The sequence below is a fragment of the Lasioglossum baleicum genome, chromosome 7, assembly GCF_051020765.1.
Source record: "Lasioglossum baleicum chromosome 7, iyLasBale1, whole genome shotgun sequence".
NCBI classification, from domain to species: domain Eukaryota; kingdom Metazoa; phylum Arthropoda; class Insecta; order Hymenoptera; family Halictidae; genus Lasioglossum; species Lasioglossum baleicum.
Genome location: NC_134935.1, coordinates 16,147,840 through 16,165,826, shown reverse-complemented (window position 1 = coordinate 16,165,826; position 17,987 = coordinate 16,147,840). Strand labels below are relative to the sequence as shown.

Genomic DNA, 17,987 nt, shown 5'->3' with positions numbered 1-17,987 from the left:
AGTTATTCGTCGCGATTTATTTGTTGCGGTACGGCTTCCGCGAGTATGGAGAAATAATTGTTCGCATATCGCCCAAACAGAACCGCGCTGCGGTTACATACGCGAGTGTACCGTGTACACAACTGCAGACTGTAACTACTGGCTAAACACGATAACCTCTCGAACCGATTACGATGGCGATGGATTGCGAATAAAACATTCTCTTCTAAACGAATTGGACACGTTAACTCTCGTTGAGATTTGTATTTAAAGAGTGTATACTTTAACTGTAGAATGTAGGTCGGGAAGAGGCAAGGGTTGGTTCGGGGGTATGAGAACGGTACAAGTACAAAATAGTACAAAAAAGTGCAAAATTCCCTGCGCAGAATCGGAATTTTTCATTCGAGTTTCAAGGTCTCATCTTGCTGAGTATCCAAGGCACGAAGTCGCTGACTTTGGTGTAGACGCCAGGCCATCCAGGCATACCGCAGGGCGATGGCCCGAAAGAGACCACGCCGATCGCGGACCACTTTCCTGTACCCTCCCGAGTTCTCTCCAAGGCCATCAAAGGTCCTCCCGAATCTCCTCTGCACGAATCCTTGCCCCTTTGTCCTCCGGCGCAGATTTGGCCGGCGCCGAGGTTGACACCCGCATTCCTGTAAGCCACCTGGCATTCATCCCTCTCGACGTAAGGAAGCGAGACCTTCAGCTTGACGTTCGACGCCGTTTTATTCTCCGTTTTCCCCCAGCCAGCGGCGTACAACTTTTGCCCGATGGAATCGTTCGGCGGTAGACAAATCGGTTTCACGTAGTTGGTGAACGAAACGTCCCTGGTTAACCTGAGCAACGCGATGTCGTACTTCTGGTCTTTCGGGTCTGGCCGATAATTCTCGTGCGCGATCTGTTCCTCCACTCCGACCGTGATAGGCTCGTCCGCACAGATCAGGATCACGTCTCCGTCCTGTAAGCAATCGGGGTTGGTGTTCGTGTCGTATTCTCCTAAACGGACGTTCTCCAATCTCCAGGTCTTGGGCAAATCCTTGCCCTTGACACAGTGCGCCGCCGTTAGGACGTAACGTTTGCTGATCAGCACTCCTCCGCAAGCCGTTGATCTTCCGTTCGCTAGAACATACCTAATCGTTATCACGGCCTAACTACGTTTAATTTACAACATCTAAGCTAAGGGACAACGATTTTTACGTTTCGCGTATTCCAAGAGGGCCATCCAAGGGAATTCGTCGATGTCGGTGCGTTCTCCGCCAAAAATTCTCTGAGACAAGTCCTTGCCGCATTCGGTTGGGAGCAAGGGATTGTTGGATAGGTCGTACGGTGCGTTCGGATCTGCGACGGGTCCAGGTCCAGAACTCGGATCAATCCCCGGGTAGTACGGATTATCCTGATCAGTCCGAGGAGGCATGGTAACGTTCGGTCTTCCGGTTGGACAGCACACGCGAGGATCCTTTCCTTCAAAGCCGCACTGCGATTGCCTCAAAAACTCGACCGCTCCTGGTGGAAGTGGTCGCGTTTGAAGGATGTTCAACAATACCGGACATTGTCGAATTCCAATGCACACGCCACTCGAGCCGTTCGGTGTTACGCAGCTCGATCCTGCAGATTCCGCATATTCTGAAAAACCAGATGAAACAAGGGAATTGTAAAAAATTACGTTATATGTCGAACGATCATCCTGCCGGCTGGCCTTGACGCGATGACATTGTAGACAATCAGAAAGTATCATCGTCGGCTTTGCTGTTTAGATGATTGCCTTGATACGGCGGACGGGTCTTCCCATCGTTTCGTAATTTTATGCGCACCAGTCGAAACCGCTGCGAAAGAATCGCTCGTTCTTTCGTGAACGACGCGTTATCGTTAGCGTGCGATTTCTTTACCGAGTGCAGCGATTATCTCCGATCTTCGAGACGCAGATGTTCCATATTGGTAAATTCTCTTAGTGTTGAAACCAATCAAACTAATTTTACTTACGTGCATTGACAGAGTACAGTAGCAACGCTTGGAAAAACACACTCGAGATGAACAGGTTGATCATTTCCGATGCGTCGCTTCACGCGGACAGAATGATTCTTGTATTTCAGTCCTCGAATGAGATCCTTGGATAATTCGATGCGCCAGCGAAATTCGTGTCCGTTTTGTCGAAGATCGGGATGCAGACTGACGATACGAATGGGCAATGTTAGACTAACCGGAGTCACGGTCAACTGGTTCCCCCACTATTTGAAAATGTTTCGTTTAACTAATTATTGATCCTGGATTTTTCATGCTGATCACCGGCGCCTTTGTGTTCCCTGTAAATTACCGATTTGCTATCAAATTGTTTTCTCGGTCGATCGGTTCAAATTAGCTCGAATCTATGCTCGGACTTTTCGGCTGCAATTGAATTTCAACGATCGGTCGCGCGGTTTGTCTGCGTCATCCGTAGGATGTGCTCGATAAGGAACGAGGAAAAACGAAGAGAAACGAAGGAGAACGAGGAAAAGGTCGATATACTCGTCTTTTTTACCTTTTTCTCCATCCATTCTCTTTCTTTCTCGCAAAATTCGTTGGCTCTTTTGCGGAAAAATTATAGAATAAGGGAATATTCGAATCGAGAAATTAGGTACTCTTCGTTATCATAATTTCAGGTCATTTCTACGATTCGAAGTATTTTTTAAACAATTTTCAACCTTTTATTTTTGTGTTATTTCGCTACAATTTGTTGAATTGTGTACATATACATACATAAGCTGCACCCGAAACAATTTTTACGTAGCTAAATGGAAATATTATGCATTTTAGTTTTGCAATTGCAATTGTCTATGTTGTCGTTCGACAAGAGAACACCGGTATCGATGTCCTTCGATTTTGTTTACGTTTAAATTTCCAGCTCCAGCTAAATTTTGTATTCCGCGGATAAAACTGAAAATGTCCGCGGAATATGGTATTCGTTCGTCCTCGTCGTCCACTTCGTTGTCGAGTCCACTTTCAATCAAGGAGAAGGAATTTTGCGCAAATGTGAGCATCGTTGATACATACATAAATTATGTTGTACAACGAGAACAGTATAAGTATAAGTGTAATCATTATTTCCAGCTTACGCCGCGCAGATGTTGCCGCAAATCGTATTACGTGTGCCTGGGAACTTTGGCGCATATGGTACACACGCAAATACAAAGAAATTACACGAAAAGCACACGTTTATACTCGACTGGTTCAAAATATGCGCAAGATCTCTATATGTGTGTGCGCCAATGCAAGTACAAAGAATTGCTGGTAGATGACTTTTACAGGTCGTTTATCGCTTCGGTAGCCCTATTTGCATTGGGCGCTAAACTCGTCAACGAATTAACAGAATGGAAAGTTTCTTGATATGCCTGGAACATATTTTTGAAAATAACAATAATATCCTCGAATGAAATACCGATTAATATTTTATTACGCAAACACTTGTACAATATTACACGCAGAATACAGAACAAAGAACTTATATGGTATTGCTATTAGGCGACACTTCACCTCTGGGTTCCGCCGAATTGAAATCTAAAGATTTGCTGCGATTTATCAGGACAGTATCTTTGTTCGATGCTGGCGCGTTACTTGAATCTTTATTGTCTACTCGACGATCAGAACTGTCTTCTGAGTAATTACTTTCCATCCCGGTTACATTTCCGCTAACTCTACCGCTCTCGTCGCTAGAGTGTCCACTATCGTTTGACAATCGTTCAGTTTGATTCGTTTTGACAGCTGTTGTTTCTTCATTGCTGCTATCATCGGAACTATCCAATTCGTCTGAGTCGATATCGATATCCAGTAATGTTCTCTTCTTATTCGGTTTAAATTCTTCGTTGTGTTTTCTTTTCAGTCCGGACTCTCCAGCGAGTTTGAACCCTTCCTCCACAGCGTTACCAACTCTTTCCGTTAAGGCAGATCTCTCACGATCATATGTATGATCTTTGAATTCATGTTTCGGTTCGGCGCAAAGTCGTTCCAATTTCCTTTTCTTACGTTCCACAGCTTCCTCTTCTCGCTTTCCTTGCTTCTCGATCCAAGCCTTTAATCTCTTCTCTTCGTTAATGTCGCGGAGTCTACGGCCACTCAAGTCTCTGCAAGCCTCGCGATTCGTAGTTTTCTCGATTTGTGCACCGATCGCGCGCAACATCGATCCGAAGCCTCCTTTCCCTCCGAGCAAACGTGGAACGATAGAAACGCATCCATCGTAGCAAGTGGCATTTTCATCCACAAGTTTTCCATTGTGTACGATATAAAAGTTGTCTTGCGATAAATTCTAAAACGGAGAACTTTTTGGTCAGTTGAATGCAACATTTTAAGGTTAGATCAAGTAATTGCGCTACTTACCGTTAAATCTTCAATCCGATTGCGCAATTCAGCAATTTTAATAGATGTGTCAACGGCGAAAATTTGCTTTACGCCAGATGCGGTACTTATTTGTACATTTATCATTTTGATCACTTACAGGAGAGCACTGTCAATATATGACGTATACGCAACGCTTCAAACAATGCTGAACAATGCGAACCAATGCGAACACATCAACACAAGATATTTCACCCCTACCAGTGAGTTTACTTGATCTTGATCTAGATCTAGATAGGCCTGAAAAGCGCTAAATAACAGTGGATCTCGGAACTAAACAAATTCTCTGTTTGGTTACCGACTGCCAACCTTATGGAAGATCGTGTTACTCAAATAATTCGGTGTTTTCCAGGTGTTTTCTTACACTCACAATCTACCACAATTGCTCTATTGTGCTCTATCATACAATTGCTCTCAATCTACTAGCTGACTTGTGGGCACCAGAACTCCGTTATCTTGGAACACTGCGTCCTATTATTAGAGCAGAGATATCCTCTCTGACTTGTGACACTGGCATACATAAATAAATACAGGATCTTGAAATGGGCGAGGGTGGCGTCGAACAAGCATTGATAATGGAGAGCGAAAGAGCGGATACATCGAAAAAACGAAGAAAATAATTCTATAGCAACTTGATATCACTTGATATTGCTTGATATCCTCGTGCAGAGAGGAATATCCTCTTTGATCCTCTCTGCCTGGCGTTTACATCTTCCTAACCCAAGTGGTGCGATATTTGTAACCGTTAGTATCAACTTGGTATTCATATTCAGTAAGAAATAAGTTTTATATGAAGATTATTCGCTGTGATAATTTCAATGTATTTTTCTAATTTTATATACGTCACACACACATGTATGTATTTATAATGGTGAGAACGAAAATACAGATTTTCATGTTAGAAGTGATAATTATACGATTGTATTACAGGAAATTCGATTAAACTATACAAAGTCGGCACAGCAAGGAGAATTACGGTAAGGTATTCGTTCTCGTCGGCTGAATTACAAAGGAATAAATGATAATGAATGTTCACAGTGAAAGAAAGAACATGTTCAATAAGGAAACAAAGTTCAAATAAACAGACCGTAAGCGAAGCCTGATATGTACAATTGTCTGTATGCCGATTAAAGTTCGATAGAATGCCCACAATAGCCAGTTCCTCTTTAACATACGAAATTCTCATGTACCTAAATTCATTTTATTTCGGTATGTTTGCTGTTTGCGAAATAGGCATGGGATTCTTCAAGGCTGCGAATTTGCCTTCACCTGGTACGAGCACAACATTGACCGAGTTTGCACTTTTATTCTTCCTCATAGTCACCGAAGGAGCTAGAATTTATCTCGGAAGGAAAGGAAACTTGACTGAACACGGATTACCAATTCTTATCGGAGTTGTTTTGACCGTGCCTAGCTCTTTGGCGACATTGTATTTTTTGTTCTGGCAAAACTATGTGCTCAGGCTAGAAGTAATACTTTGCAGCATACAATTAGTTTTGTTGGCATCGGAATTAATCATTTCAATCTTGTGCCTTATAGCTATTTATCGACCACCATCTCCCGAAGAGTAAGCTCATGCTGAATTCTGTATTCATTTATAAGCGTAACCCAAAGTTTCAATATTACAGAATTTTAATGTATACAATATACAGATAAAAAAGAAATGAAAACGATGAAACCTGATCCGTATTCGATTTTTATACCTTCAGTACTATGTAACAAGCACTTCTATGTGAACATTTGTCAAAATGAAACCTCTATATTAACAGTTTCTTTTTCTATATATAGAAATGATTAAATCATATAGAATATTTACATAAAGTATAAAAAAATAAACGCAATCTTAGTGAACAAGTTATGTTTTTTGATGTAAAAAGTTGCAGTAAGAATTCTAAATTTTGTCTTTGAGGTATATGTAGTAAAATATTAAACGTTCGAGTTCTCAATTGATCGCGATCGATACGTTATAGGCCTTAGGCAGTAATCGATTGAAATCAAGAGCAATTCATCGGATATGTGTTCGAAGAATAAAATATTCTTAAAGAATATACCTATTCTCTGTATTTTCATGATCAATCTTTTATACTGTTACTCGCGGCTCTACGCCTCCTAATTGCACGCAATCTATTATTACAATATATTCGTAAAAACACAGAACCAAATACTATTAATATACCAATTATTCCGATGACTGTTACCCGATGATGATATATCAAACACGACAATAATATTGCTAGACCCTGAAACAAAAGAATAAATTTCATTTATACATTTACATATTTGGCATACGAGATATAAGTAACTTTTATTACCTGTCGGATTGTCATTATTATAACAAACGTCACTGGGCCGAATTTCGAAATTGTGTAAAATATGTATAACTGGCCGGTCGCAGAACAGATCGAAATAAGTAAACAGTCGATAATGAATCTGGGATACTATAAAAAAGATGGTAACATTTTCATAAATTATAGAAAAAAACTTATTCCATTAGTCCATTTTCATTTGAATTACCTTTGTCATGAACGAAAGCATGAGAGGAAAACTCGATTGTTGGAATAAAGACATTGCGGTAAACAAACAGGAGAACATATTAACTACACACATCATTTGTACGCTCGTTGCACCGTACTCTGTAAATAGTGCATTTTGCCAGGTACTTGTAAAGCTATCTAATATTAAGTAGCCTCCTAAGAGAATGATACCAGAGACAGTAGTCGCGTTGCCTGAAAATATTCAAATGCAAAAGAGTGATCAAATTTCAAAGATAATGTGATTGATATGAGAAACATTACCATTTCTGTAATCAGAACTATCTAACATAAATAATGTCATCCCAATTGAAATAAGTATGGCTGTAACATACTCATAATACTCGTACGTAGTACGTGAGATTATTTTTCCCATGACCATAACTGGTATAATTTTAGAAGCTTTCGCCAACACCTGAAACATTTAAGTACCGGTATAATTTTTCTATATGAAAGTTTCAAAGGCTAGCAATAATACACCAACTACCTGTGTCGGAAAGCTAACATATTTTAATGCTTCGTACTGACACCAACTGCTCATGATATTTGACAAAGAACAAAACGCATATTTATAAAGCGGTGCTTTATGTTGCGGTTGTCTTTGAATCATCAAGTAAAATCCTGACATTAAAAATGCCAAAATTCGATTAACAAATACTAGAAATTGGGAATCTTTAAAACGATCCTTATTACCATTAGCATCTTCGTATTCCTAAGAAACAAATATTTTTATATCGTTAGAACCTTCAACTCTTAGAGTCGTTATTGGACTGCATTATGTATTAATGATTTTATCTCTATAGCACTTTTACCTTCGCTTATACTCACTTATATCAGTACTGAAAATAATTTCCAGACCATACCTGTGTCATTATCTTTTCTTGTAAATAACCCCATGATAAGTAGCTGACTTGTAAACCAAAGAAGCAGTACAGAAGTAATAAGGCATCTTGCATAAAAGTACGCTGATTAAGATTAGACGGCGAGGATGTATAAGAAGAGTCCAAGAGTCCCGTTTCACAGTGACCCATAAAACATGAATGTATCAATCTTGGAAGATATCCTTTCCCTGTTTCGCAAGTAAACAGTATTTTATATAACAATTTATTTTACAATTCATAATGTCTCTTTTGTTTCTTTACCTCCTCTTTGTATGTATTTGGTGTGACGAACATATTTATAGATGAGGTAACCTGGTAGCAGTACAGTGGCATAACTCAATAAATTTAAACACAAACGAACAATCCAATTGTAAGAAGAAGATTCTAAGAACTTTTCTCCGGTATTCACCAGGGACTGAAAAATTTCACTCGCTCCAAATATAAGGCTTACCGAGAGTAATAATAATATGCTATAAAAAAATCATTGTAATATATTTTCATGTTATCCAGAGTTCGTTACAATGTACAATTTATACCTGTTACTTACCAAATAATGAAATCGCTCACAAAATTTCGCATTGTTTTTATTATAATTTCACTTACAGTGTAAAATGGATAATTACTGATTGTTTTACAATATTGATGGTTACCAATTGTTTTGCAACCTTGGTCAATCGACGTCGAATGATTTTCGATTGCGAAAATGTAATATTTCTATACGAATAATTTTAAAGTAATATCGCATTACATATTGCGTATATACATGATACATAATATCTTTAAATCATAATTTCATAAGATAGAAATTTCTTCTTATGACAACGTAGAAAATTGATTAAGCATCATCAATGAAAACTACAACGTGCTACGTTCCGATTGATAATCTCTAACGATCCAAAAATGATCCGTCAAATCATTTTTTAAAGAAAATTGTGTCGTACTAACGAACGTCAAATCCATATCTAAATACTAATGGACACGACATGTGAAATGATGCATGTGAAATCTTAGTATCGATTGTTGCCGTTCGACACCCGCGAACACATGTTTTGAAATTGTACTGAATGAAACTTATTTCAAGGACAAACGTATTCCACTACCTATATACATAAGTATGCATTCGCTAATACAAAGCGAAATAAAATTTATTATTCATTCTGTTTATAATGGCATAGGGTGTGTCACGTGTAGTGATGGCGTGCAAAATCACTAACCGTGATTTATCACAGTGATCACAGAATCATGATCACGGTCGTAATTGAACGTAATTTTTTAATCTAGAGTAAATTTGCTGACTGCCATCCTCATTTTTCATCTTTATTGAATTAGTTCTGCTTGCATAATAATATAACATAAATTTAAAATTACAGCTTTCTTTTCCGTACCTTATTTCAGTATTTTAGAAATAAAATAATTCTTCCACTCGATTTCGAAACAGTGTTGGGATATTGCACGGCTTTTCGCGCATGCGCGACGATTTTAGCGTCAGTAAAGTACAAAGTTGGGCGAAAATGGGGTACCTTGGTCATCCCAATAATTTCGCAAGATTTGTTATGATTTGATTTTGAAGTATGACTGTATAACATGTGTGTGCTGTATTAAAATTTAATATGTATGTACATATAATATATAATATATAAATTTCTGAACTCTCTTCCGGTACTTTCCTACCAGTAATATAGTTTCCCACTATATTCGCCACAAAAGGACGTAGAGACCAGTAGAGACGTTCCTTGCGAAACTAGCACATGCGCGAAAAAAGCGCACAATATCTCATCACTGTCTATATAGCACGCGAACAACGATACGAACCGTCACCAGTGCGCCCAGATTATGACCGACACTGAATACCAGAGAGTATTATTCATTCTGTTTACATTGTGTTACATTCAGTTACATTGTTATAAACATGGCATGTACGCCAAAAAGACAGCCACTATCAATCGAGATAGAGCAACATAGTATATATCGACATAATTTACAAATATATAACATCCCACCATCTGGAGATATAAAATTTGAAGAGTTATTAAAATGGTGTGTTGATAGACTAAGAGGTAAAATAGGAAAACAATTTGAAAACATACAGGATATCCCAGTGGGACACTCTGTATGTATTTAATTCTTCGGTATATTAAAAATCAATAGAGTTTGTTACAGAAAATAGGAAATATTGTAAATTTATAAAAATGTTTATTTCTTCTATCCTTTTGTAAAAGCTTTATATCTTAACAAAAATGAAATTTTATTTTATAGTTCTAACAATAGTAGAGCAAATATCATCGCAATATCGTACAAGATCGACCAAAAAGTATGTACCGATTTTAATAAGTGAATTGGAGAATAATGGTATGCATGATTTTGCAAATCTCGTAAGTACGGATAATTCCCAAAGAAGAACAAAACATTTGATAAGAAATGATTGTACGTCGCACTTTATGTTAAGGTCTGCATTCTCGTTTGAGAATACACACAGACGATGGTTCTTCACACAGGAAACAAAATTATTCAAATGGAGACTTTCCTTATTAAGTGCAGACGACACAAAAAGATTCATGGATATGAATGGACTACAATTCTCTGCGGTTGGTATTTAATATACCATATATATACTCTATAATATAACTAAAATAAACTTTTCTTTTTCCTCATCATAGATAAGTCAAGAAGAAAAACAGGAAATCCAAGAAGATTTGAGGACATGCTATGCTGAGATTAAAGATGTTGAGAAGACAACATTTTACAAAGTACATTTCACTAGTGTAATGAAACCAGTTCGAAAACGACAAATATTTTTAAAAGACGGTATTGCCTATGTACCAGAAACAAAATTGTTTTGGTTAATTCTGGCTGAATTTAAGGAAATATTAAATCAAAGTTTCGCTGTAAGTGTAGAGCCATAATACATTAGTTAAATGATCTTAAAAATTTAACATTATTTTAGGGTGCACGAGAAATTGTTTCGTACACTTATGATGAGAGGATAAGAAAAATTTTAACATTACCAGAGCATGTAAATACTCAAAAACGTAATTATGGTAAATACAGAGAGGTGTTCGCGAATGAACTGGATGAGGTATATTTCAGATTTTATGATGTAAGATATATTTATAATTAAAAACACGTTAAAAATTAAAATTTCATTTTGAAATTCAATTAGCTATCAAGGATATCTTATCCGCTATGTATGAAAGTACTTCATGAAGCATTGAGAACAAAGCATCACCTCACAAATGGTGGAAGAGTTCAATATGGCCTGTATCTTAAAGGAATAGGACTTAGCCTGGACAACGCAATAAAGTTTTGGAAAGATGAACTTACAAAAACAGTTGACGAGAGAACTTTCCATAAAGAATACCAATATTATATAAAGCACTTTTATGGGCAGATAGGAAGATGCGCAGATTATGATCCATTTCCTTGTTCTAAAATATTCAATTCTACAATTGGTGTAAGAGATGATCATGGTTGTCCGTATAAACGTATGGAATCACATGTACTTCAAAATACGCTTTCTAAATGTGGATTAGTACGATCAGGTAATCGACATTTTGAATGTTTGCCAAAGAGATGTCTTATTTTGACTGCTGTAGGTACAATTAACACTAACCGTACCGGGTACAAAATGTGTCCTTCATATATTGTTTTGTAAAAATTGCAAGACTGTATTCAGTTAGATTTTTCACACAATTTTTATAATAATACATGCTCGAATAAAGAAATTTATTGAATAATTTCTAATGGAAGCATCTTTAGAATTTCAATAATTAAAAAATAAAGAATGTGAAATTGCGGGGTGATTTGCCCGGTCGTGGTACGGTTAGTGTTAATATATCTTCTCGCTGTAAACTGTAATAGGTGATTTGAAAAATTGTTGCCATTTAAGATATAGACGCAATAGTTCAACATTCAAAAGAAGGTCACTATTTGGAAGCCTGTAAAATATACTACGAAGCTACTAATAATTCTATGATAGAAAAGACATTCGATCATCCAAATGTCTATTTTGCACACAGTCTTAGAAAGATTGAAATTGTATGCTCAGGTACGTTTTATAATTCTACATGTACATTTTAAAATATTCTTCAATCATATTTTTTAATCATCTAAAATTTAGTTACTACATATATGTATACTGATTGCTTTAGATACGGAAGACTAAAACGATGTCTGGGTTATATCATTAATTTTAAAAGATATAATCTTATTAAGATTACGATTTTGCCAATCGAGGGAAATGTTGTCAAGATGATTGTCAAAATCAACAAGATTTTTGTATAGCCCCGCTTTCAAAAAAAGAGTACTGAACATCCATGTGGATTAATCCTTTATCATATGATATACTGCAAGCATGAAAATACAGGAATTTTATATTTATGCAAATATAGTAAGTGATTTGAAAGTTGTCAAACATTTTACTTACTCCGTTACATCTTTAAGCTTCCATTTACCATCAACGTATTGTGAGACTCTTAAAGGACTTGAACTTATTTTTTCGAGTTTTATTTCTCTATTGTCCACCTATTAACGAAAAGAAAACAAATAGTAACGAATGTTTAAGAAAATCTAATTCCATGATATTTACCACAACAAGCAGGCCATTTCCGTAATTTTCTACTATTTTGTCCACAATCCTATGGGCTGGTTTATCTGTACTATATACAAAACAATGTTCGGTTGTTAATAACAATAATAAACAGTGAAAACAGTAAATCACCTTAGATCATTTATAGTTTCATTTGCAAGATAATAACCTGCAATTACTAAACCTTTGCTCGTGGTATACTGATCAACCTAAAAACAATATTTATTATGAATTACGAATGATATGTAAAGTTCTAAAAAATAAATAAGAATAATAATAATATATAACTACAAAACACACACACAGTCATTAAGTTAACATTTGTCATTTATTTCTAAATGATTTTGTTTGACAAAGACACGTTTGTCAACGTATCCCGATTACCTGTGGCGGTTCGGCGTATGTAAATACCATAGACCAGGCGTGGGCAGTGATGCCGAAATCGTGGTACTGTGGTACTAAGCCGTGGTACGAGACCCCCCCACTATGCCCTACCGTTGCCCCTACTGGCCTTCTCCAACTCGCTCGCGCGCTACACTCACCAACGGATACTCCTCAGTGATGCCGAAATCGTGGTACTGTGGTACTAAGCCGTGGTACGAGACCCCCCCACTATGACCTACCGTTGCCCCTACTGGCCTTCTCCAACTCGCTCGCGCGCTACACTCACCAACGTACCTCTCATATCCTAGGAGAGGTACGTTGGTGAGTGTAGCGCGCGAGCGAGTTGGAGAAGGCCAGTAGGGGCAACGGTAGGTCATAGTGGGGGGGTCTCGTACCACGGCTTAGTACCACAGTACCACGATTTCGGCATCACTGATACTCCTATCGGATAGGAGAGGTACGTTGGTGAGTGTAGCGCGCGAGCGAGTTGGAGAAGGCCAGTAGGGGCAACGGTAGGTCATAGTGGGGGGGTCTCGTACCACGGCTTAGTACCACAGTACCACGATTTCGGCATCACTGATCACTGGGCGTGGGCACGGTTGGAGCCCCTCAAACGCCTGCTACCCCCACCAAGCTTCCTTTCGGTGGCGCTCCTCGTGGCTCCGATGCACGAGGCCTGCGCACTGCTTGCGACAAGCGAAACGCGTCCTTCCTACATAGTAACGGCGGATGCTGGTGGGGGACAGTGGGCGCTACGGTGGGGACTGTTTTGCCCATAGACATATAGAGATAGACTGCGCCGTCTTATGGGCGAGTTGAAGCCCACAATGGCGGCGCGCGGTACAAAGAGTGAGAGAGAGAGCATTAGCCGGGGTCCATATCGCTCTCTTTCCAATTGATGTATTTATTGATGTTTTATTTTTGTTTTTTGCCGCCATTGTGGGCTTCAGCGCTTCGTGCAGGCCGCGCAGTCTATCTCTATATGTCTATGGTTTTGCCTCAATTGAGGCAAAATTGCCCACGCTTGCCATAGACATATAGAGATAGACTGCGCCGTCTTATGGGCGAGTTGAACCCCACAATGGCGGCGCGCGGTACAAAGAGTGAGAGCGAGAGCATTAGCCGGGGTCCATAGCGCTCTCTTTCTAATTGATGTGTCGACACATCATATATGCACAATGGACCCCGGCTAATGCTCTCTCTCTCTCGCACGCCGCCATTGTGGGCTTCAGCGCTTCGTACAGGCCGCGCAGTCTATCTCTATATGTCTATGGTGACTTATTTATTTGTTTGTGGCACGAAGATTCTGGCATAAACTCGTCTAAATCGCGTGAAATGAATATGGTAATGGGGTTACGTGGCCCCCGAAAAGTGGACCGGAAAAATAAATCGGATGATGATCTATTCTTATATCTCGTCGGTGATAGCAACTACTGATTACTAGCAATTACTAGTCTATGTATACGAGTATTCTAAGGCTGTTACATCGAATGAAGCAACCGACAAGGGAAAAAAACATTCAAATGTATTGATCTCTTTACAAATAATACGTTGTAAAATAACAAACATTCAGCAGTCATGACTTTCATTGGTAAGTTTCAAACGATTAACTAGAATATTTAAAGTCGGCATGAAACCCATACGTACTCGCAAGTGTTTTGTGACAGTGGTGTAACTTATTTGATCATTTTAATTTATCGAAGTGGGTATATCTTTCAGCATAATTATAGTTCCATAACAATTAATAACGCGTAATATAAGAGTTCATGCGATATTTGCAATTTGTCACAACGTAAATATATCTACGCGGAAGCATGCGGTGAACCTCCATTAGCCGGTTTTTTTTTGTCGGCAGGAGTGTATCTACTCGCATTAACTTATTTATATTTACGTATGCATATCCGTACCTTGAATTTTTTAAAATTTTTATTGCAATAATTAAAAGGTGTACATATATTGTAGATTCTCTTCGTTTAAAAACATGTATTTTAGTGCGTCACACGAACACGCCGTGCAAACATTACACAGATTCTTCCGGTGCTTTCCCGCCAAGATCATTGCCCCACTATTTTCTCTTCATATATAGATACGTTACTGTTTTCATCACTGATACGGTTGTGTAGTTGTGTTAGTGAGAGTTTCGAGAGATACCTTCCCGCCTAAACAACAGAAGTCTCGGTTTTCGTGTTCATAGCGTAGGTCGACTAGGTTTCTTCCTTTTAAAGAATTTTCTTAAAGAGTTTTTGTTTCATTTCGAACGGTAAACAATATTCTATGAACTTTACAGTAATTCAAAATGTTTTCGAGTGACAATACTTCATGTGTATTTCTTGTACGTTCACAGGGAAGGCTGTGGTCACAGTACTGTCAAAAATGACTAACGTACCTTTTAAATTATACAAGCGACCGTTTACTGTGTGCATAGAGGGAAACATAGGAAGCGGTAAAACAACGTTCTTAAGTCACTTTAAACAATTTAATGATACCACGGTCTTAGAGGAGCCTGTAGAACTCTGGCGCGACATAGCTGGAACTAACTTACTGGTAAGCTTTCAGAAAATTCAATATATCAACGTTAAGTTACAAAGAAACTAAATTAACGAGCATGTATCATTGGTGTTTAGGAAATGATGTACACCGATACGTCTCGTTATGCTTTCTTATTTCAATCCTACGTGCAGTTAACAATGTTACAATTGCACACACACAAAACTCCACACCCATACAAAATTATGGAAAGATCCGTGTATAGCGGAAGATGTTTTGTCGAACACATGAAACGTAAAAAGATTTTGAATGTGACGGAAGCTGCTGTTTTAGACGATTGGTACGAATGGAGTATGAATAGTGCTAATATAGAAACCAATTTAATAGGTAACGTATCGACGATGTTTTATAGGATAATTGTGCTGTTGTAAGCTAGAAGTAAAATATTAACTGTTTGTATTAACGCTGTCTGTATTTTAAAACAGTATATCTAAGAACATCTCCGGACATTGTGTATCAGAGATTGAAAGCAAGAGCAAGGAAGGAAGAGAAGCATGTGTCGCTGGAATATTTGGAAGATATTCATAATATTCACGAAGAGTGGCTGTATCATAAAACATTATTTACCTTACCAGCACCGGTCTTAATATTGGATGGAGACAAAACTTTAGAAGAAATGGTAAACGAGTTTCAGCATTGTAAAAATCGTATTTTTGGTACTAGAATAGAAGGTAAAAGTTGCACAGGAAACATAGATGTTCCAGTAAGTCCCACGTGTTCTGAACCAGAAGTTAAAACATGAATGTCCAATTAACAATTGTAAATTTCAATTAGCTAAATGATCACCTGACTTAATTAAATATATTTTATTTTGACTCGATCACATATATATATATATAAATATATATATCAGATGTTTGAATAAGTTCGTGCCCGATTTTTATAGATGTCACAGCGGAGTGTAAAAATATATGGTCACCATTCTTTTATAATTGCAGAGAAGAATGGTAACTATATAATTGATTAATAAAGCTGTACTCTTTAAAATTTAAACATTGAATTTTATTTTCAAATCGGGGGGCACGAATTTATGCAATCATCTAATATATATATACGATCAATATACAATTTCAATCAAAATGAATTGACAAAATTTTGACATGTATTGCTTGTACGATATTAAAATAGTATATTCGAGAATATATATACATATATTAAAAATATCTTTAGTTTTATAAGCGATTACTAGTTCAATTTATCTTCAAAGACTTATGAATTTATAAATAAGTATTAAAACTTGTACAAATTTTATGTAATATGTATATCGTAAATTGCGATTATAAAAATTGAATCTTACATTTACATTTATCCATGCATTGTCTCATTTGTTTACATTGAACAGCATTAAAATAAATTTTCGGGTTTCAAATTGAATCTTTCCGGGAAGACGCTAATCTCTTTGCACAATCGTATTCTTGACAAACCCAGAGTGCATTCGTTAAATGACCAATTTCAGCGGCCTTTGTATTAGCCTGTTTCCAGTCTAAAAATATCTGATAGATTACCTGAAAACCATTATTACATTATTAAAACCAATATTAAAAGAAACCATAGCAGGCGCGATCTCATGTAGTAACTCGATTTACTTCGCTTATTCCTCTGAATGCATAATTTTCTTCAAATTGTTCGATTTGACCATCCGAATAGAATAATCTTCTGGCAACGTCTCTCCAGCCATGTCCAATATGAGTCTTAACAACGAATATATCTTCCAGAGTAACTTCGTCAGTGCATTCGCATAGATGTTTTACATTCGCAGGCATTTGTAATTCCTGTGATTTCGACTTGGACTCGTCCGACGACGCGGTATCTTTTTTAGGAAACTGATTAACGTTGCAAATGTAACTGGTTCTCGAACCAATTTTTACTCCATTGGAATTGATTATATTATAATTTACAACACGCGCTGATTGTGCTAGAGAAGTAATTAATACACGCAATAGAAACAATCGAGTCGAATCGTTCCTTTCCGAGGAAATAATTTGCGACAGTTACTCCATACTTACGGCATTGTTTCGACTTTGTTCTTGTACTACTAGTTTTGGTATTAGATTTGCGACGTTGTCTTGAATCGCAAGTGGGAGATTTTTCTTTGTCTTTTTCTGTCGTCTCAGAACGAGTATTTGTTGGCGCAGAGTCATCGACTTGTGATTTGTTAATTTCCGGTGTTGCATTCGATTTTTCATTTGTCTCGTCGTTTAAATTATGAGTGTACCCTTTAATCTCTATGCGTGGTGGTTCAGGTATCGAATCCGTTGTCAACATATGAAATCGTCGAGACAAATTGGAAAGTATCGGCATTTTATTTTACCGAATGTATTCTGTTCAAATATTAAATATCTAGGATTATGAACCTCCAAATGATTTCTGAATTGAAACCACGCGTTATCGTTTACACCAATACACTGTATTATCAATTCATTCTGCGATTGTGACTGTGACAACTGACCAACTGCTGACAACTGACATACGGGATGCAACGATGCAAGGAAGCAACAAGTTGCGGGGATGTCCTCTCTACTTTAGCGACTTTAGCCAACTTTAGCCAAAGAGTAGGGTGGAGTAGGGATACAGCAAAAGACACTGATTGGACACTGATAAGTATATTATTAGCAATTATCAGTGGCAAGAGACGACACTCCGGGCGGTACTTTGGTCACATCTATTTGATTTATAGTTTATGGTCATCAAGAGATAAGTTCATACATTTTG

The 17,987-nt window shown here is 37.7% G+C and overlaps 8 protein-coding genes and 1 pseudogene across 15 annotated transcripts; 4 read left to right on the top strand and 5 right to left on the bottom strand.

Annotated features, from left to right (window-relative positions):
* Positions 1 to 228: 228 nt before the first annotated feature.
* Positions 229 to 2,104, bottom strand: LOC143210978 (CLIP domain-containing serine protease HP8-like). Its single transcript, XM_076428362.1, has 3 exons — positions 1,963 to 2,104; positions 1,180 to 1,605; positions 229 to 1,101 (listed from the first exon to the last, which is right to left on the bottom strand). The coding sequence occupies exons 1-3, from the start codon at positions 2,024 to 2,026 to the stop codon at positions 389 to 391; spliced, it is 1,203 nt and encodes a 400-aa protein (XP_076284477.1). The 5' UTR covers positions 2,027 to 2,104; the 3' UTR covers positions 229 to 388.
* Positions 2,105 to 2,853: 749 nt separating this feature from the next.
* On the top strand, positions 2,854 to 3,342 carry LOC143210993 (uncharacterized). The gene is made up of 2 exons (XM_076428376.1): positions 2,854 to 2,988; positions 3,067 to 3,342. The coding sequence occupies exons 1-2, from the start codon at positions 2,899 to 2,901 to the stop codon at positions 3,340 to 3,342; spliced, it is 366 nt and encodes a 121-aa protein (XP_076284491.1). The 5' UTR covers positions 2,854 to 2,898.
* A 44-nt stretch (positions 3,343 to 3,386) lies between these two features.
* LOC143210980 (splicing regulator SDE2) lies at positions 3,387 to 4,471 on the bottom strand. The gene is made up of 2 exons (XM_076428364.1): positions 4,330 to 4,471; positions 3,387 to 4,258 (listed from the first exon to the last, which is right to left on the bottom strand). The coding sequence occupies exons 1-2, from the start codon at positions 4,432 to 4,434 to the stop codon at positions 3,458 to 3,460; spliced, it is 906 nt and encodes a 301-aa protein (XP_076284479.1). The 5' UTR covers positions 4,435 to 4,471; the 3' UTR covers positions 3,387 to 3,457.
* Positions 4,472 to 5,489: 1,018 nt separating this feature from the next.
* LOC143210990 (transmembrane protein 216) lies at positions 5,490 to 8,230 on the top strand. Its single transcript, XM_076428374.1, has one exon. It carries the CDS (start codon positions 5,490 to 5,492, stop codon positions 5,916 to 5,918), a length of 429 nt encoding a protein of 142 aa, XP_076284489.1. The 3' UTR covers positions 5,919 to 8,230.
* Positions 6,420 to 9,649, bottom strand: LOC143210977 (adenosine 3'-phospho 5'-phosphosulfate transporter 1). Of its 2 annotated transcripts, XM_076428361.1 has the most exons (9): positions 8,307 to 9,649; positions 8,021 to 8,229; positions 7,742 to 7,947; positions 7,572 to 7,590; positions 7,366 to 7,499; positions 7,143 to 7,293; positions 6,862 to 7,073; positions 6,660 to 6,785; positions 6,420 to 6,587 (listed from the first exon to the last, which is right to left on the bottom strand). In XM_076428361.1, exons 1-9 carry the CDS (start codon positions 8,336 to 8,338, stop codon positions 6,420 to 6,422), a joined length of 1,257 nt encoding a protein of 418 aa, XP_076284476.1. In that variant the 5' UTR covers positions 8,339 to 9,649. The 2 variants fall into 2 exon arrangements, with proteins under 2 accessions (XP_076284476.1, XP_076284475.1); XM_076428360.1 differs by having other exon boundaries at positions 7,366 to 7,590; positions 8,307 to 9,647.
* A 10-nt stretch (positions 9,650 to 9,659) lies between these two features.
* Positions 9,660 to 12,566, top strand: LOC143210974 (DNA primase large subunit-like). 5 transcript variants are annotated; one of them, XM_076428353.1, is made up of 7 exons: positions 9,669 to 9,816; positions 10,016 to 10,344; positions 10,417 to 10,644; positions 10,704 to 10,835; positions 10,920 to 11,298; positions 11,646 to 11,804; positions 11,908 to 12,566. In XM_076428353.1, exons 1-7 carry the CDS (start codon positions 9,669 to 9,671, stop codon positions 11,919 to 11,921), a joined length of 1,389 nt encoding a protein of 462 aa, XP_076284468.1. In that variant the 3' UTR covers positions 11,922 to 12,566. The 5 variants fall into 5 exon arrangements, with proteins under 5 accessions (XP_076284470.1, XP_076284468.1, XP_076284469.1 ...); XM_076428355.1 differs by lacking the exon at positions 11,908 to 12,566 and having other exon boundaries at positions 9,660 to 9,796; positions 11,646 to 11,836; XM_076428354.1 differs by lacking the exon at positions 11,908 to 12,566 and having other exon boundaries at positions 10,417 to 10,506; positions 11,646 to 11,836.
* Positions 11,918 to 13,008, bottom strand: LOC143210989 (ER membrane protein complex subunit 8-like; annotated as a pseudogene). The gene is made up of 5 exons (XR_013009360.1): positions 12,729 to 13,008; positions 12,477 to 12,553; positions 12,345 to 12,414; positions 12,183 to 12,280; positions 11,918 to 12,102 (listed from the first exon to the last, which is right to left on the bottom strand). The product of XR_013009360.1 is annotated as an ER membrane protein complex subunit 8-like (transcript).
* Positions 13,009 to 14,032: 1,024 nt separating this feature from the next.
* Positions 14,033 to 16,601, top strand: Dnk (deoxynucleoside kinase). 2 transcript variants are annotated; one of them, XM_076428367.1, is made up of 4 exons: positions 14,033 to 14,319; positions 15,073 to 15,272; positions 15,353 to 15,602; positions 15,701 to 16,601. In XM_076428367.1, exons 1-4 carry the CDS (start codon positions 14,307 to 14,309, stop codon positions 16,015 to 16,017), a joined length of 780 nt encoding a protein of 259 aa, XP_076284482.1. In that variant the 5' UTR covers positions 14,033 to 14,306; the 3' UTR covers positions 16,018 to 16,601. The 2 variants fall into 2 exon arrangements, with proteins under 2 accessions (XP_076284482.1, XP_076284483.1); XM_076428368.1 differs by lacking the exon at positions 14,033 to 14,319 and adding an exon at positions 14,607 to 14,988.
* Imd (death domain-containing immune deficiency protein) lies at positions 16,513 to 17,922 on the bottom strand. Its single transcript, XM_076428369.1, has 3 exons — positions 17,282 to 17,922; positions 16,862 to 17,190; positions 16,513 to 16,780 (listed from the first exon to the last, which is right to left on the bottom strand). The coding sequence occupies exons 1-3, from the start codon at positions 17,574 to 17,576 to the stop codon at positions 16,640 to 16,642; spliced, it is 765 nt and encodes a 254-aa protein (XP_076284484.1). The 5' UTR covers positions 17,577 to 17,922; the 3' UTR covers positions 16,513 to 16,639.
* Positions 17,923 to 17,987: the final 65 nt, after the last annotated feature.

Bases quoted from the DNA above. Each gene is read 5' to 3' on its own strand.
- LOC143210978 (XM_076428362.1), bottom strand. From the start codon at position 2,026: ATGATCAACCTGTTCATCTCGAGTGTGTTTTTCCAAGCGTTGCTACTG. The intron at 1,606-1,962 runs GTAAGTAAAATT...CTGGTTTTTCAG, and splicing joins ACTGTACTCTGTCAATGCAC to AATATGCGGAATCTGCAGGA. The intron at 1,102-1,179 runs GTAAAAATCGTT...GGTATGTTCTAG, and splicing joins CCTCTTGGAATACGCGAAAC to CGAACGGAAGATCAACGGCT.
- LOC143210993 (XM_076428376.1), top strand. From the start codon at position 2,899: ATGTCCGCGGAATATGGTATTCGTTCGTCCTCGTCGTCCACTTCGTTG. The intron at 2,989-3,066 runs GTGAGCATCGTT...CATTATTTCCAG, and splicing joins AGAAGGAATTTTGCGCAAAT to CTTACGCCGCGCAGATGTTG.
- LOC143210980 (XM_076428364.1), bottom strand. From the start codon at position 4,434: ATGATAAATGTACAAATAAGTACCGCATCTGGCGTAAAGCAAATTTTC. The intron at 4,259-4,329 runs GTAAGTAGCGCA...TCTCCGTTTTAG, and splicing joins ATCGGATTGAAGATTTAACG to AATTTATCGCAAGACAACTT.
- LOC143210990 (XM_076428374.1), top strand. From the start codon at position 5,490: ATGCCCACAATAGCCAGTTCCTCTTTAACATACGAAATTCTCATGTAC.
- LOC143210977 (XM_076428360.1), bottom strand. From the start codon at position 8,338: ATGCGAAATTTTGTGAGCGATTTCATTATTTG. The intron at 7,948-8,020 runs GTAAAGAAACAA...CTTGCGAAACAG, and splicing joins CAAATACATACAAAGAGGAG to GGAAAGGATATCTTCCAAGA. The intron at 7,294-7,365 runs GTAGTTGGTGTA...TAAATGTTTCAG, and splicing joins ATGTTAGCTTTCCGACACAG to GTGTTGGCGAAAGCTTCTAA.
- LOC143210974 (XM_076428352.1), top strand. From the start codon at position 9,669: ATGGCATGTACGCCAAAAAGACAGCCACTATCAATCGAGATAGAGCAA. The intron at 9,817-10,015 runs GTAAAATAGGAA...TTTATTTTATAG, and splicing joins GTGTGTTGATAGACTAAGAG to TTCTAACAATAGTAGAGCAA. The intron at 10,345-10,416 runs GTTGGTATTTAA...TCCTCATCATAG, and splicing joins ATGGACTACAATTCTCTGCG to ATAAGTCAAGAAGAAAAACA.
- Dnk (XM_076428367.1), top strand. The intron at 15,273-15,352 runs GTAAGCTTTCAG...ATTGGTGTTTAG, and splicing joins TAGCTGGAACTAACTTACTG to GAAATGATGTACACCGATAC. The intron at 15,603-15,700 runs GTAACGTATCGA...ATTTTAAAACAG, and splicing joins TATAGAAACCAATTTAATAG to TATATCTAAGAACATCTCCG.
- Imd (XM_076428369.1), bottom strand. From the start codon at position 17,576: ATGCCGATACTTTCCAATTTGTCTCGACGATTTCATATGTTGACAACG. The intron at 17,191-17,281 runs GTAAGTATGGAG...TTACTTCTCTAG, and splicing joins AACAAAGTCGAAACAATGCC to CACAATCAGCGCGTGTTGTA. The intron at 16,781-16,861 runs GTAAATCGAGTT...AATGGTTTTCAG, and splicing joins CATTCAGAGGAATAAGCGAA to GTAATCTATCAGATATTTTT.